The sequence below is a fragment of the Trichoderma evansii genome (genome assembly GCF_050947405.1).
Source record: "Trichoderma evansii strain SZMC 28006 chromosome Unknown GGI43scaffold_4, whole genome shotgun sequence".
Lineage (NCBI taxonomy): Eukaryota > Fungi > Ascomycota > Sordariomycetes > Hypocreales > Hypocreaceae > Trichoderma > Trichoderma evansii.
In genome coordinates this window covers 1,155,808-1,170,329 of record NW_028145202.1, presented here as the reverse complement: position 1 = coordinate 1,170,329, position 14,522 = coordinate 1,155,808, and the positions used below count along the sequence as shown (strand labels likewise).

The 14,522-nt window shown below is 49.5% G+C and overlaps 3 protein-coding genes across 3 annotated transcripts; 2 read left to right on the top strand and 1 right to left on the bottom strand.

The window, feature by feature from the left end:
• The first annotated feature begins 174 nt into the window (after nt 1–174).
• On the top strand, nt 175–1,145 carry GGI43DRAFT_291188 (thioredoxin-like protein). Its single transcript, XM_083201389.1, has one exon. It carries the CDS (start codon nt 344–346, stop codon nt 992–994), a length of 651 nt encoding a protein of 216 aa, XP_083063363.1. The 5' UTR covers nt 175–343; the 3' UTR covers nt 995–1,145.
• GGI43DRAFT_291189 (uncharacterized protein) lies at nt 1,146–2,825 on the top strand. Its single transcript, XM_083201390.1, has 3 exons — nt 1,146–1,561; nt 1,621–1,779; nt 1,954–2,825. The coding sequence occupies exons 1-3, from the start codon at nt 1,297–1,299 to the stop codon at nt 2,418–2,420; spliced, it is 891 nt and encodes a 296-aa protein (XP_083063362.1). The 5' UTR covers nt 1,146–1,296; the 3' UTR covers nt 2,421–2,825.
• A 3,735-nt stretch (nt 2,826–6,560) lies between these two features.
• On the bottom strand, nt 6,561–9,816 carry GGI43DRAFT_381218 (uncharacterized protein; the record flags this gene model as incomplete). Its single annotated transcript, XM_083203087.1, has 8 exons — nt 6,561–6,867; nt 7,049–7,518; nt 7,617–8,170; nt 8,228–8,515; nt 8,573–8,914; nt 8,974–9,495; nt 9,569–9,613; nt 9,693–9,816. The coding sequence occupies 8 exons, from the start codon at nt 9,814–9,816 to the stop codon at nt 6,561–6,563; spliced, it is 2,652 nt and encodes an 883-aa protein (XP_083063361.1).
• Nucleotides 9,817–14,522: the final 4,706 nt, after the last annotated feature.

The window sequence follows — 14,522 nt, the reverse complement described above, 5'->3', positions numbered from 1 at the left end:
ACGGAGGGATTATGCAATCGCACGCAATCATACGCCATTCGGGCTGATCCTATCCTATCAGATTGCCCCGCCATAATTAGAGGCCAGGTACGCCCGCGAATGAAGCCTCTTTGACATCACCTTGCACATAAAGAGTAAAGTACGGCCTGTGATCTGTAAGACGGAGGGGTTGAGGGGTAAGTGCCATCCGCGATTTGAACAATCTCTCTCATCTTTAAAAGAATCAAGTTAATCATTTCTCCCAAAGCTTGGAAGCCCTATAAATTCAACGCTATTAACACCTTTGATCACTAATTAATTATTCAATAAACAAGCGCGCAAACAGCAGCAACACATCGCCACAATGGCTGTCCCTCCCAAGTTTGCCGGCCACAAGCTCGAGTTTGCCCCGCCAGCAGCTTCAACCTCGTCTGTCCCGCGCGCAACTCACACCTTTGAGATCTACCTCGACTATGTCTGCCCCTTCTCCGCCAAAATCTTCAACACTCTTACAACTCAAGTCTGGCCAGCCATTCGCGAGAATTCCGTTTGGGCCAACAGCCTCACTGTTGTCTTCCGCCAGCAGGTGCAGCCATGGCACCCGTCTTCCACGCTGACGCATGAGGCTGGTCTCGCGGTGCTGCGTCTGGCTCCCGAGAAGTTTTGGGCTTTTAGCGGTGAGCTCTTCGCAGAGCAGAAGTCGTTCTTCGATATTTCGGTGGTCAGCGAGCATAGAAATCAGACCTACCGTCGCCTGGCTAAAGTCGCCGCCAAGGTTGGCGTCAATGAGGATGAGGTCTACAAGCTGTTGGCCATTCCCGAGAAGGCTGGCGAGGACGGGTCGCTGAACGCGGGCAATGCCGTGACCAACGACCTAAAGGTTGTCACCAAGATGAATCGTCTGGTGGGCGTCCATGTTACTCCTACAGTAGTTTTTGATGGCGTTGTTCAAGATACCAGTTCTGGGTGGACGCTTGACCAGTGGAAGGAGTTTTTTACCAAGAACATTGGTTAAATAGAGGAGAGTGAAGACGGAATGCACGGAAAGATAGTATCACATTAAAAATAAAACAAGAGACTGTTTGACTATTAAAAAAAAAACTAAATATTCAATATGATCTGATAGTTTCGACGCCATATGGAAATGATATGGTAGCGATAGAGTTGCCTATTTAGTGGCAGCTGGAGCTCTTTTATCGTTATCGCGGGGTGGACCAATCCCGTCCAACTAGCCCGAAGCAAAAACGCCGTTCGTCAACTACATGTCAGCCACAGCTTAATTGAGCTCTTGATTTCAACAAGAACTCATAGCCCAACATGCTCTCACTAAGATTATGTAGTAAAAAGCCATTCAGCTCATTCACCGGCCTCTCGTCACCATCCGGCCTCATTAATCGTCAAAATCTCGTCCGACCTCACCACATACAACCCATTGAAAGCAGATGTCTCTTGCGGCGATGCTACGCTCAACTACCAAAAAAGCCCATTTCAAAACCGAATCTCTCAGCAGCTGAACAGGCCAAGCAGCAGGCCAAGCAGCAGGCGAAAGCTGCCGCCGCTAACGTTGGATCTAAGCATTACGGTGACCATCAAATTAATCGTCTTTTGTTATGAGACACTTGCTAATGATGGTGAATACAGATGTTGCTGAGAGACTGCTTATCTATCATGCGGGTACGGGGAGGATAACGTTCTTGGCTATGCTCAAGGTGACGACGCTGTTCCTTGGAGCCTTCTTTACTTTTGTTGTTGTTCCGGGATATGTCAAGGCTGAGAAGCCGGAGTGGGAGACTGCAGGAGGTGAGTTGCTGTGATATTGAAGATGTGATTCTCCTCAAAGTTTGCCGTTGGTGAGAGTTCATATTCGACATATCGATATCCTCTTTATGCGGAAGAGGCTGCATTGCTGCTACTGGCGCTTCGAATTCTCTTCCGTTGCAATGACGCATCTGAAATATACTAACTCTGCTGTAGTTGCTCTCTGTGGTCTCATCCCTCTCGTCTTCGTTGCATATACAACATCCCCTTTTGTCACACACATTTACATCCACCTCCCTCCAGCCGCACGCACCAGCCGACCAGTTCTTGAGCGCTTCATCCACGGTGCTCTCCCCCCCTCAACGGAGATTACCCTCACGACAATGAGCGCCATCGCCAAACCTCGATACAGCACCATGCAGGCAGGCCACCTGCGGCCATCAAAAAAGCGCTTTGGCATTGTAAACTATGTACGAGACTCTGAGAACGCAATGGTGGAGAATGAGACGAGGAAGTGGTATAACTTGCGGGCCATGACCAAGTTTGGAGTACAACAGGTGGGGACAGAGAAGAAGAAGGCCAAGGCGAAGAAGAGCAAAGATTTGACAGAGGCGTGGATTTGGGATGCGTTGAAGGATAAGATTGAGAAGAGGGCGGTCGTTGACTCCAGCAAGGCGTCATAAAAGTTTCCATGTATCAAAGCCAAATAGGTGAAATTGTACTATGTATTATATATCAGTGATAGACTAAAGAGAGCTATGAATGATAGTCCCTTTGCACAATGATGTGATTTATATCCCATCTCATGATATCTCATTCTTTTTTTTTTTTCTTGAATGTCTATATAACTAACAATTTACAGCCGTCGTCGTCTATCAAGATACCACTACTGCTTATTACCATGAATATCCCAACGCCATCTCACCTATCCACCCAAAAACCCATCAACAGCCCAAACGCTAAAAACAAAATGAGTAACATGTCCGTGTTCCCCATCTACGGGATGTCACCCGAGCCGCATAAAACGTCTATACTCCATTCCACTGCACATTGACAGTCAATGCTCTTGGTTATTCTTAGTTAGCAGTAGCAGTGCTAAAATTGTTAGTGTCTGCGAAAGAGGTTCGCATTTGTCTGTAGTAGAATCTGGGGAATTTCCGATTTCGATCTGCGTGATCTTGCATGGAGGAAGGGTTTTTGCTCCAAGCACGATTCGGTGGAGTTGTGATGGTCTAGCTTGAAAGGACAAGGCTGTAACCTTGGACGATATGAATTGTGAGGTTTATAAAATGGTCTTCACCATGGTATCACTTTGAGACAATTTCCTGTTCGAGGCTTTCCCTCTCTCTTTTCCTTTTATTTCTTCTCAGCTCGTTTGCGACTATTCTCTAAAACCCCGCCCCCAGTCTGCCAAGAATCTCTCACCTCTTCACCTTTGTTTTGGAGCATTCTCCGTTTCCAGTACCGAGGCTCACCTGAGTCTGAGTCACCCGATGCAACATAAAACAACAAAAGATGAGACAAGTATCGAGCAGCAGTACGTACTCTGTAGAGACTGGGGGAAAAAACGAAGAAAATTAAAAATATCGCAGCCCAGTGCCTCATCACACTATCCCGGCACCTCGTCTCCCTTCCAGCCCAGCCAAGATCAGCTTTTCCCCTTGCACCCCTGTCCTCTTCCAAGTCTTGTTTTCTCTCTCTCACATGTCAAAATTTTTGTTTTATTTTCCCCCATACTATCTCATAGATCGCAGCGAAAATCCCTAAGCCACACACCAACAAGCCTCGGCATTTCGCGGCGCACACCCCCCCTCTTCTCGCTTCCCAAAAAAAAAAAAAAAATCCGCCTTTTTACTATTTCTTTCTATACACACTGTGGCGATGTATCCCATCCTGATCGTGCTTTAGTTGGCGCCCTAGAATCCTCGTTGGCGTTATCACGCATATGCATGCACATGCCGTACATACATATGGCTCCTCCAAAACATGCAGTAGTTTGTTAAAAGCAAAATACGGAGCAAAGAAGCATCTTATCCAAACAGAACCAACCGCGCCCAGCCATGGAAACTGTTCCCACACGTACATGGCATGAAAGGCGCAGTTTTATCACACCGCATACATTGCTCCGTATACGCGGCATGTATTTTTCATGTAGTTGGTAATACCATTACAATAAGCCGCAGATGAAAAACAAATACTACGACTAATGAAATAAGCGAATGGCACCAATGCTAGAACCGCCCACACCTCCTTTAGGAGCGGCATCTGCTGCTTAGAATCCACATCAAATATCAAAAGTCCATGCAAGAGAAGAGACAGGAAAAAGTCAAATATTGTTTACATATAGCCTAATGTAGTTCAGGTGACCCTGAACGGCAAAGTATATTGTTCATCTGACTTTACTGGCCATTCGTCTCTATACGAAATAGGTTCAATTATGGTGTGCGAAGTAACGGAAACACATTTGGCATATGCCATATACGTCAGCAATTTTAAAAGTTGTAGGATTACTTATTAAAACAGATCAAAACATAACTAAAAAGATATTGAAAACTCACGATGCCGCGTAATCCTATATATCCCTTCTCCCATGCGCCAAGAAAGTAAGCATATATCTGGCTAAGTATTTTGCCGCTCTGGTTTCCAAATATATCCACCAAATCAAGACCCAAGTCCCAACAAACAACTGCTCGTAGGATTCAATACCACCTTGTGTATGCATGTGTCTACGTACAAATATAGGTATTTTACCCATTACACTCCATACGAGCCCAATAGTTCCCCCTTATCTCGTACTTGCACGAAAATTATCATCAAACCACGTTAGTACTCACGCACATGCACGCTCATATTACGCAAACCGCTTCGTAGATTAACTCCGTTATATGTCTTCCCCCCCTTCTCTCCAGCATTGCCGTCCAAGCTAAACGTAAACACAGCCCTCGTAGGGCAAAATAAAAAAGTTCCCCAGACTGGGTTCCAGAAAAAAAGTTCTTAGCGCCGCCCACTCACACCTACTTATCAATCTCCGATGGGTCCTCCATTCGTCTCTTCTTCGTTCCCCTCAAGAGAGGATACGTATTATGGGGTATAGACTATCATGGTTCCTGTCTTGTTTCTGGCTGTTCTTTGGCAGGTTTACGAGCAAAGACTAACTAGCATATATCACATCTTTCGTCTGAGCCAACCGGATCTTAAGGCTTAGCTCTTGTCCACACCCCCCTCCCCTGGCTATCTCTCCGTCTTGGTGTCATCTCGCTACTGTACACTACTTGGTTTTCTTGATCTGCCTTCTAGACTTCATCCCATTACCTAGCTTCAATCGCCAGTAACAGGTCGCTACCCTATCTGTTTCAGCTCCATCCAGCTCCGGAAGACTCTATCCTATCGCTACACTAGCGCCCGTTTCCCCAAACCCACTCTTAGCTGTGCAAAAGTGCAAAGCCACAACGACACACCTCCATCTTTACGAAACAACATGACCTGGCTTTTCATCTTATCGCCAATATATCAGCGGCACATCGCGTGGCAATCCCAGCCTATCCGTAGATAACAACGAGGGTTATTTGGGGGGGGTTCCACCGCCTAAAAGAAACATCCGCCCGCCCGCTCGTTCTTTTCGTGTTGATTAACCCCCCTCAATTTTTCGGCATTATTTCGTTGCAATATCCATTTTCAGCCCAGCGAAAAAGGACATCCCCACAGGGAAACTTGGCTCTCATGTTACAATTCTACTACTAAATCTGGGTCTGCACTGTCCGCGGAACCCCTGCCACCTGCACGGACACCGTTCATAGTACGTAGTAGTAGTAGTGGTATTAGGTAGCACTAATAATTCTAATAGTAACACTCCCACATGTCTTTTGACATGGATTCACTTCATCACAATGTGCTGTGCTGCACTACACTGTGCCCTGAAACTCCCCCATCCTGATATCATAACATAGGTATCTAAAGACCAAAAAACTCAAATCGTTTGAAATTCATCACCCCAGGGTCCACTCTGTGTAAAGAGTCCCCTCCAATATCTCATACATGATGCTGTAGCCAACAGTTGCTTTGCCTTGCCTTGCCGTCTGTTCGTAGCGAAAAAGAGACTGAATATACATCGCCCATAACACCAGTGATATATGTACTACACGCAAAGCTAATATCCTGCACATCTTTCCCATGGCCAGCCAAGACTCCGACTTTGACGATGTACCGGGAAGCAAAAAGTTTGAGAAGAGGTTTCGAATCGACCTGCAACGCCACCAATTCTGTCCATCATAGATTCATTAAGGCCCTCCGCCAGCGTAGCCCGCAGGGCATAGCTGGTTATCAAATGTCGCTTTTGTTTTGCCGGAGCGCCGCCACTCTGTTTTTATATATCCACCCGTCCACACCTCGTCGCACCTCCCTAGTCGTGATGCAACACCTCATCCGTATAGTAAGAAAGCCATTTAACAGAGCAAAATAGTAAAAAAGAGGAGAGAAAAAAATCAGTAACAAGGGTAAAAATAAAATTAGCCCAATAGCTCCCATTTTCGACCGGTATAAGGCAAAAATCTTTGGAAAAAATCAATAAAACATGGGGGAAACAAACTATACATGGCCGTAAGAGAAAGGATAGAAGAAGAATTAATAAAACTGTATCGTATGGAACAAGTATCGCCATATTTCGGTTAAGGCGAAAGCTGAGGAACGAATCCGGTAGATAATAAGCCCTCAGTTGCGGTTTCCCAGCCCAAGGTATCATGACTAGAGTCGATTTCGGGATCAGGGAGTAGAGAATTGTTAGGAAGCCAGAGACCAGCCAGGCTCCTTTCGACGAATGATGCCCGCTAGCGGCGCTTCATGGCTGGAGTGACTCCGTCGTAGTCCCATCCGCGCTTGAGGCCGCCTTCGTATACGTTGGCTACAGACTCCTGCCACATAGCGGGTGTGACGAAATTCGGCACAGGCGCAGCCGCATATTGTTGTGGGGAGATGCTGTGTTGTGAGCCGGGCGGTAGCGAGGAATTTACAGCTTGAATATCATCGAGTGAAGGAATTTCGGGTGCACCTGAGGACGAAATGTTCAGAGAGCTGGCCGGGGAAACAGGGTTGGGCTCTGTATTAGCGGGCGTACCAAATGTGGTGTTCCATTGTCTGAATGCAGTGTTAGCCTATCGGGATCCGAGCATGTACGTGGTAAAAAGGCCAGATATGTAGCCCCAAAAACAAGGAAAGGCGAAGGAAAGGAGAAAGTCCAAATGCCCAAGAATGTAAAGCAAAATGAAAAAGACAAAAGGGGAAAAAAAACTTCGATTGACGCTGGGTAGCGACTTACTCAAAAATCTTTGCAGGATTCCAAGCTGGCTGCTCCGGCATGGTCATGTTTGGTGGCATGCCGGAGCCAACCGTTTGTGGCATCATAACGAGTGACTGTGCAGATGGGGAGTCACTCTTACTGTCCAGACCGCCGGTAGAGATTGGAGGTGATATGGGATGGCTTATATAACTGACTGTTTGGGTGCCGCTCGTATCCAAAACTTGTTCCATGGAACTGGCGCGATCCATGCCGCGAAACGCTGGAGGGCTGGCACTATGAGAGGGATGAGGGCTTCCATATGGGAAAGATGGCTTGAGAACAAAGGGCTTCCTAATGTCAGCGGAAAAGGCCTCTCGGACGGCGTCGACCTGTCTTCGCAATTCTGGCATGGGCCACGCTTCCATGACCGTTTCCATAATCCGCATGTGGCGGGTAAAGAATTCTCGCGCGTCTGTGTGAAGATCGGGATCCGGAGAGACAATCGCTACCTATTTCAAAGAGTCAGGTTTCTGATAACAAACGACAATTGCTATTTCCGGCGCCTAGTATAAAAAATAGGGGGATTAAGGAAACCAGCGCGGCTTACTAGATGAAGCACAATGCATGAAAGCCCAGCGTAAACTGCCAAGCTAAAACCACGCTGCATGCACTGTAACCCCATGACTCCGAATGAGTTGATGATGGCCTCTTGCAGGCGGCAGAGAGCTCGGGCGGAATTATAGCAAATCATCATGTGGTGTTTCCATTGAGCCTCTTGGGTCGTGGGATCGAAGAACGATAATTGGGGTCGGTGGAATAGAATCAAAGTCAGATAGTAGTACGAGTGAATGTTACCGAGGAACGGTGATGGCAGCCAGGGCGCCGAACCGTCTGGTGGAAATGTGACACTCAAATCGGCAGGAATTTCTGCCAAAAACTGGCTGAAGGCGTGGTCCATTTGCTGGAATTCAGGATCGATTCCCCAGTCCTTTCTGTTCTTTAGGCGTACATAAATGCTGGTTATCTTGGCAATATTTCGCACGTTACGGGCAAAGTAGGTGAAGTTGCGCGAGATGAGATATTCGGCGTCGTCTCCGCCAGGGATGGGCTTCGGCACATTGAAATCCACAGACTCAATGTCCACGGCCATGTTATACCGACCTAAATAAAAGTGGTAAGCGCAACGATCATAACAAGTGTGAGATGCAAGTCACTTACCTTGCGGTCCTCCCACCATGACCTCGCAAATAAAGACTGTCTGCCAGATCCGCGTTCGCAGCTGGCATTCAGTGGGATTGCTTGCATATTCGCAAGGCCGGCCGGCTTTGTGCTCCTCATAATGCTCTTCAAGTCCAAGATCCTTGGCCATCTGAACGCACTGCACAACGGTCATCCATGAACGGTAGTAGTAACCTCGCTTCGGCGCGGCCTCCCGGGCCTTGAGAATCATCAGCAGCGCTTGAAGGGTGCTAAGTCGGGGAACATCCATAAAAGCATCGGCATGCCCTAGAGTCGTGTTAGTACAGATAGCTCGCGGTCCCTATGAAGCAATGCAGCACGTACTTGATGCAAGCGCCAGCCACTGTTGGCCCTGCGCTGGCTCATCAGCCAGTCGTCCTCCAATGGCAAATAGAGCCTCAAGGATTAACGGAGAAATAGAATCCCTAGCAGTAGCCCATTGGCGGTAGAACATTGACCGGTTTAGTACAGGAACATAGGGATGGACATGGGTAAAGTAGAGGTCGAAGTAGTGAATCGCATTTCCGTCATCCGGCATTAATTCGGGTGGGATGCGAATCCTATGGCCGGCGCCAATCGAGATGGGAGGTAGATTTCCGTAACCATCGTCTTCCTCAACAGCCGGGTCCTCATGTCTAAAGGACGCCTTATTTCTCAGATAAGGTGCTATCACGGTGTTAGTCAGCAATGAAAATTGCGGCTGCAGCTTTGAAATATCATCATACCAGTTCCAATCTCATTCATCTTGAGACCACCGAGGAGATCTGCTAGATCTTGCCCCTGATAGGAATCAGAATATGCTCCCGGTGAAGAGCCCGGTTGCGATGACTGCTGCATTGTAGGCGGCGTTGGGAATGCATCCTGAGCCGCTACCTGGTGATCTACCAGGGACATTGGTGGGGCAACTGTAGTGTAGTGAATATCGTGCTGAGGCTGTGAGGCGTCATAAGGCATGGTTTGGAAGGAAGTCGAGCCTGCGTCAGAGTAGCCGGCCTGCGGCGCATAGATGTCGGACTCTGACTTGAGGGGAGCCTGGCCCTGTGGGTGCGGTGGCATCGCCATCTGTTGGAATTGGTTTCCTGAAGGAACAAAGGTCTCGTATGTCGTCGAGTCGGTGGCACCATCGTAGCCATTTGGTCGAACGCAGTGAAGTTTAAGTCGGATGCAGGCGGAACAAGGCCAAGTATTTGTTGTGGCCGCATCACATTTGATCTTTCGGCGCCGACAGCCTTCGCAAGCTCTCATCACTACGAGAGAAATGGTCAGTCAAGTCGATGCGACCATGGTGATGCTATATTGCAAGACATGACCGAAAATTACCTTTGAGTCGCTTGTGGCGATTGTGTTCGTCAACGAAGACATAGTCTAATTGGTATGTCAGTTTGCGATTCGGCCATACTATTTGGTATTATGGGATGGTTGTAACTGGGCCGGCGCATCTCACTCTTCTGGGTTTCCCTCTGGGGGTATTGCTGAGGCGCAAACGTATAGCTATTCATGCCCATGGCCTGGGCGTTCTGGGACTCCTGCGGCAGGATGCGCCGAACAGAAGGGTCAGTGGAAGACATGGCGGTGAAATGTGCGCTCTAAAGAATCGTTTGTAAAAGCGTGCGTTGTTCGATCGGTCGTATATTCAGTCGATGTAGGTATAATCAGCGTCGGGATCGTGACTTCATAGAGGTTTACACTCAAAGTGGCGACCCCCGGCGCCTCGGTATGCTGTCGCGGCAAGGCGTGCAAGCTGCACAGCGCCTGCAAGATGGAATGTCGAAAGGCCGAGAAGGATGCTCACAACTCGGAAGCAACGACGAACTCGTTTCGATGAGCAGACTGCGGATCAGTCCAGATCAGTTCAAGACCAAATTCACCACTGGGCTGCAGCTGGAGGCGGCAGTTTTGTAGGCTCTGGTGTATAGCAAAGTCGACTTTGTGATCGATCCAGGCTGGCAGCAGAAGTATAGCCAGAGGGGCAGGGCGTTTTAGCGGCAGGAAGCGGACTTTTTGGGGTTGGAGCCAGTAAACCCAGTTAGCTGCGCTGTGCTGGACAAGGGCAGGCGACGTGGGTGGTACCAAATGGGAGGAGGGGTTCGCCAAAGGAGGGGGCGTGCAGCAAGAACAAGGAGACAGGGGCAAGGGGGCTTTTGACTCCTGGGCGGTTTGCTCGAGTTGCGTGCGTGGATGTTGTTTGGATGAGGAGACTTTTTCAGGGAGGACTTGGGCCCAGACTTTGGGTTATGACAGGCGAGGTACGGCCTGCTGCTAGAGAGCGCTGGCGCTGACTGGGTGGGCTGCACTGGGCGGCTTTGGGGCTAGCTGCGAGCCTTTAGTGCCCGCGCCTGCTGCAGTACAGTGTAGCTGTGCCGGTCCAGCGGTACCTGCTCTGGAGTGCTAGGCCTTCGCACAGCGCTACCAGGCCGTGTGCTGCTAGCGAAAAGTACCGCAACCTTGGGAGCACGCAACTAACGGGGTGATTAGGCCCCGGCTCGTTGTACCACTACATGTGCGAGCTACATTAAGCTTGGGTAGGATTTTTTTTGCCTCCATGTCTTTTTGGTCTCATCCATGCCTGCCAGCTGAACCCGCATCAGCCACTGGGTGGAAAACGCGGATTTGACGGATCCGAAGTCGAGACGGAAACCCGAAATGACGGACGAGTAAGTCGTAGCTAGACACACACCTCAAGTCGAATCATATCATTTGTAAAGTTCAACGCAGACTGCCGGTGGGAGTGGGAGGACCTTTTTTTGCGCAAGTTCTTTTTAAATTTGACGTACAAATATGCACAATATTACCAACGACTTGCAGTCGAGTCAGGGGGCAAATGCTGTTCAGCCAGTAGCTGACTGTAATAGCCATGCTCCCAGCAGTTAGTGTTGCGCAATTTAGGGGGTAGATGCCAGCCAAGCCAGTTCACTGGCTACATATTACAGGCGTTTGAGGCGACATCCTTGGATGGCCCGCGACCATGACATGATGAAGCTTTATACCCATCTTGGCGCTTTGTAAACATCCAGTGGCTCGCTGCAGCTCGATCTCATGGTTCGCGTTTTATTCCCTCTGTTCGCCACCAATAAGCCGATCAGCCGTGCCACTTCGCTGGAACCATTGAGCACGATGAACAGAGGCAAAAGCTGACTGTCATGCCAAAGTCAAAAAAGCCCATGTCCACCGTGAGTAAGCAACATCGGCGAAATGATCACAATGCTGGGAGATGGCGCCGTAATTCGACTATTCTCCCATGGTTACTATCTTATATATTGAAATCTACCTGCTACTAGTAGCAGGTCCCCGGTTGTACGGTAGCATTCGCAGCAGAGGCCGACTATTTACGCCGACTATGCTCGTATTTTCGCATTGCGAAGCATTTTGTATGCCAAGGACGATCGCTCGCAGAGTGGAGTGGTGACCATTAAGGTGAGCATTATTCCTAGGCGAGCTCCTCAGGATGGAGTAGCGTAATGCTGGTAGCTTGCTTTCAATGTCCTCCGCATGCTCCGGATGGGATAGTGTGGCCATGCTTGAACGCATGTCGCAATGTTTTGATTCTCCACAGCCGCGTGAGGCTGGTGCTACGGGCACACGTCAAAGGCGCATAATTGTGCTTGCATGGCAATCGACCGTTGAACTACTCGTGGTTCCTGGTGGCAGCCCCCAAGATTCAATCAAGTAAGGTACATATCCGTAGCGCGCGCCGAGCTCCTACCACCATCCGAACGCTTGGGGCAAGCGGCAACTCGTGGCTATGTGCGGAATATGTCAAGCGTCATGCACGTGGAGTTCTATCTAAGGTGTGCTTTATCTCAGCCATCGAATACGAGTACAGCCACTCTCTACTGCGTCAATAGTGCGCTTGTGAACCTATATACCTAATCTAAATGCGTGTTCGTGTTTAGTATGCAGAAGTCCCCAGCTTGTGAACTGCTAATCAGCCTGACGGATTCCAAAGTATGCCTCTCGCACGTAGGAATCAAGAGAAAAGGAGAGAGAAATAAAACCAGGTAAGGAGGCCCTGCTGCAGTAACCGGGCTGCGATATTACAGTCACTGGTAGGATTTCCTACCTATATTACCTACTAGCAGTATATAGGAGTAGTAATAACAAACCCCCAGGCCTTGAAGATGGTAAGGCTATTAGACCACATGCCTCGAGAGCTCCTCATCCATGTTCCTGATATACCGGCCCCATTTCAACAGATAAATCTCGAAAAAGCCCACGAGGCACTAGTTACTAGTGTATACGGGTGCTGCTATTATTATCGCATTCTTGCAGCAAGCAAGCCAGTGTTATGAGGTTGCATGTACAGTATGTATGTAAACTGAAATGCCATCTTGAAATGGCATTACAAAGGATACCCTAGTACAGACAGGGAAACATACAACAGCCCAATCGACGTTAGGAGTAACTTTTGGCTGGCATCAGCTTCCTTTCCAGGCCCTGTCTGTCTCTATCAGGTTTATGCACGAGGTGCCTGTCTGCAGCAATACAAGGTGGGATGATTGGTTGAGCATCTTTTGCAACAGGGAATACCAAGGTTCCCTGCTTCAGCACATGCTTGGACGAGCAAGCATCTGCTGGGTACGTACCAGCTGACTAAGCCAGCTTGGGAGCATCTTCGACTCGCACTCTACACCAGACATTGGCGGTCTTCCAGCCCCTCAGCCCCTCTCCATGTGCGGATACGCAGCGTGGCAGGTCGACTCTAATGGCATTTTGAGCTCGAGTAGCGTTTTGGACGGAGTGCGACGAACCGCTAACAGGACTAGCCAGCCAGCCCAAGTTGATTCCCCGCCACGCTTGGATCTGTAGAAACTTCTACTGCCAGCGGCATGTCTGATGCGTACTAGCACCGCCGCAAATGGCAAGATGGCTGCAGCAGCCAGTGCACTTGCTGCATCTGCCGAACACTACCAAGTACATGGTGAGTGGTGCGTGCAGTAGTGCTCGTGCGAGTACCTATCTGGGCTGCATCATCCTGCGCGCGCACCAGCTGCGTGGTTGTGCTGGGCGGTGTCGAGCGAGCTGTCACTCTCCTAACCGAGAGAGCCCCCAAAATTCTCCCCCCGCACCCAAGAGTGCCAGTCTGATGCCGCCAACACTAGCAATCAGCGCCCTAGTACTAGCCTGGACTAGCATGGTCTGCATTACTACAACTAAAGCTTTACTCATGGAAATGCTGCTCTTGACGCACAGGGCTAGCCCTGCCCCAACCGCGCGCGCCATCGAGAATGAACAAAGGTTCTGCGCTGCGGTACGCGTACAAGTCGAGTCCTCTGGAGTTGCGGGTAAAGGCGCTTGTGTATATTTCAAAAGAATTACTAAGTCACTTAATTGCTGTCTAAAGATGGCAGTGTCAAAGTTGCGAGTAATACGAGCACTTATACCGGGATAATACCTTCTGGGTACCTGGCAATGCTACCACCTAGCAGTACTCGCTGCATGTACCTGGTCCGTAACCCTCAGTGATCTTCGGCAGCGGCCGGCTTGGTCTAGATGGCGGGGGTGCCAAGAGTGAGAGACGGAAAGTTCCGTCTCCCAGCTTTGACCACCTCTGCACAGCGAAACCGCCGCCTGCACTGATGGTACGTGACACTGATACGCAGGATGCAGCAGGTTCCGGAGCTGAACGACAAGCGACGGACATGAGACGGACGAAAGATTGCTGGCTTGCGTCTAGACCTATAGGGCCGCCATCTTGTGGCAAATCTGTAACTAGCACTGCTAGTTGAATGTGTTTTACGAGCATGGTAATTACAAACTATCGCCTCTACATCGGCAGCCTCGTCTGTTAGTTGATACTTTCAACCAACGCCACAGCACGCTGAATTGTTATTAAGCGGACTTTGATTCTAGTAACTTGTTGCGGATATGCGGTATCACTTCTCGAAAGTAAATCCTTCGCCATAGGCTATATTATCTCCGCGGATGTTTCTATTCGCTTCTTCTGGAATCCCTTAACTCCGTCTCTACATCAGGAAGCAATAGCGAGCAAAGAGAGGCAGCAAAGGCAAAGCAAGCGACTGTAACAATGCCCGAGTGCAAGTCAGTGCTCAAAATGGCACCGATCAGTGTGCATGGATCTGCTATCAACATGCTCGAGTGCTACTTTCAGACGCAGCATTGACCAACAGCGCTGGAAGCAGTTCCCATTGGCCTGTTGGAGGTGAAAGTATGATTTCATGGGATTGGGGGGGGGGGGGGGGGGGGGGCGGGGGGGGGGGGGGGGGGGGGGGGGGGGGGGGGGGGGGGGGGGGGGGGGGGGGGGGGGGGCGGGCCC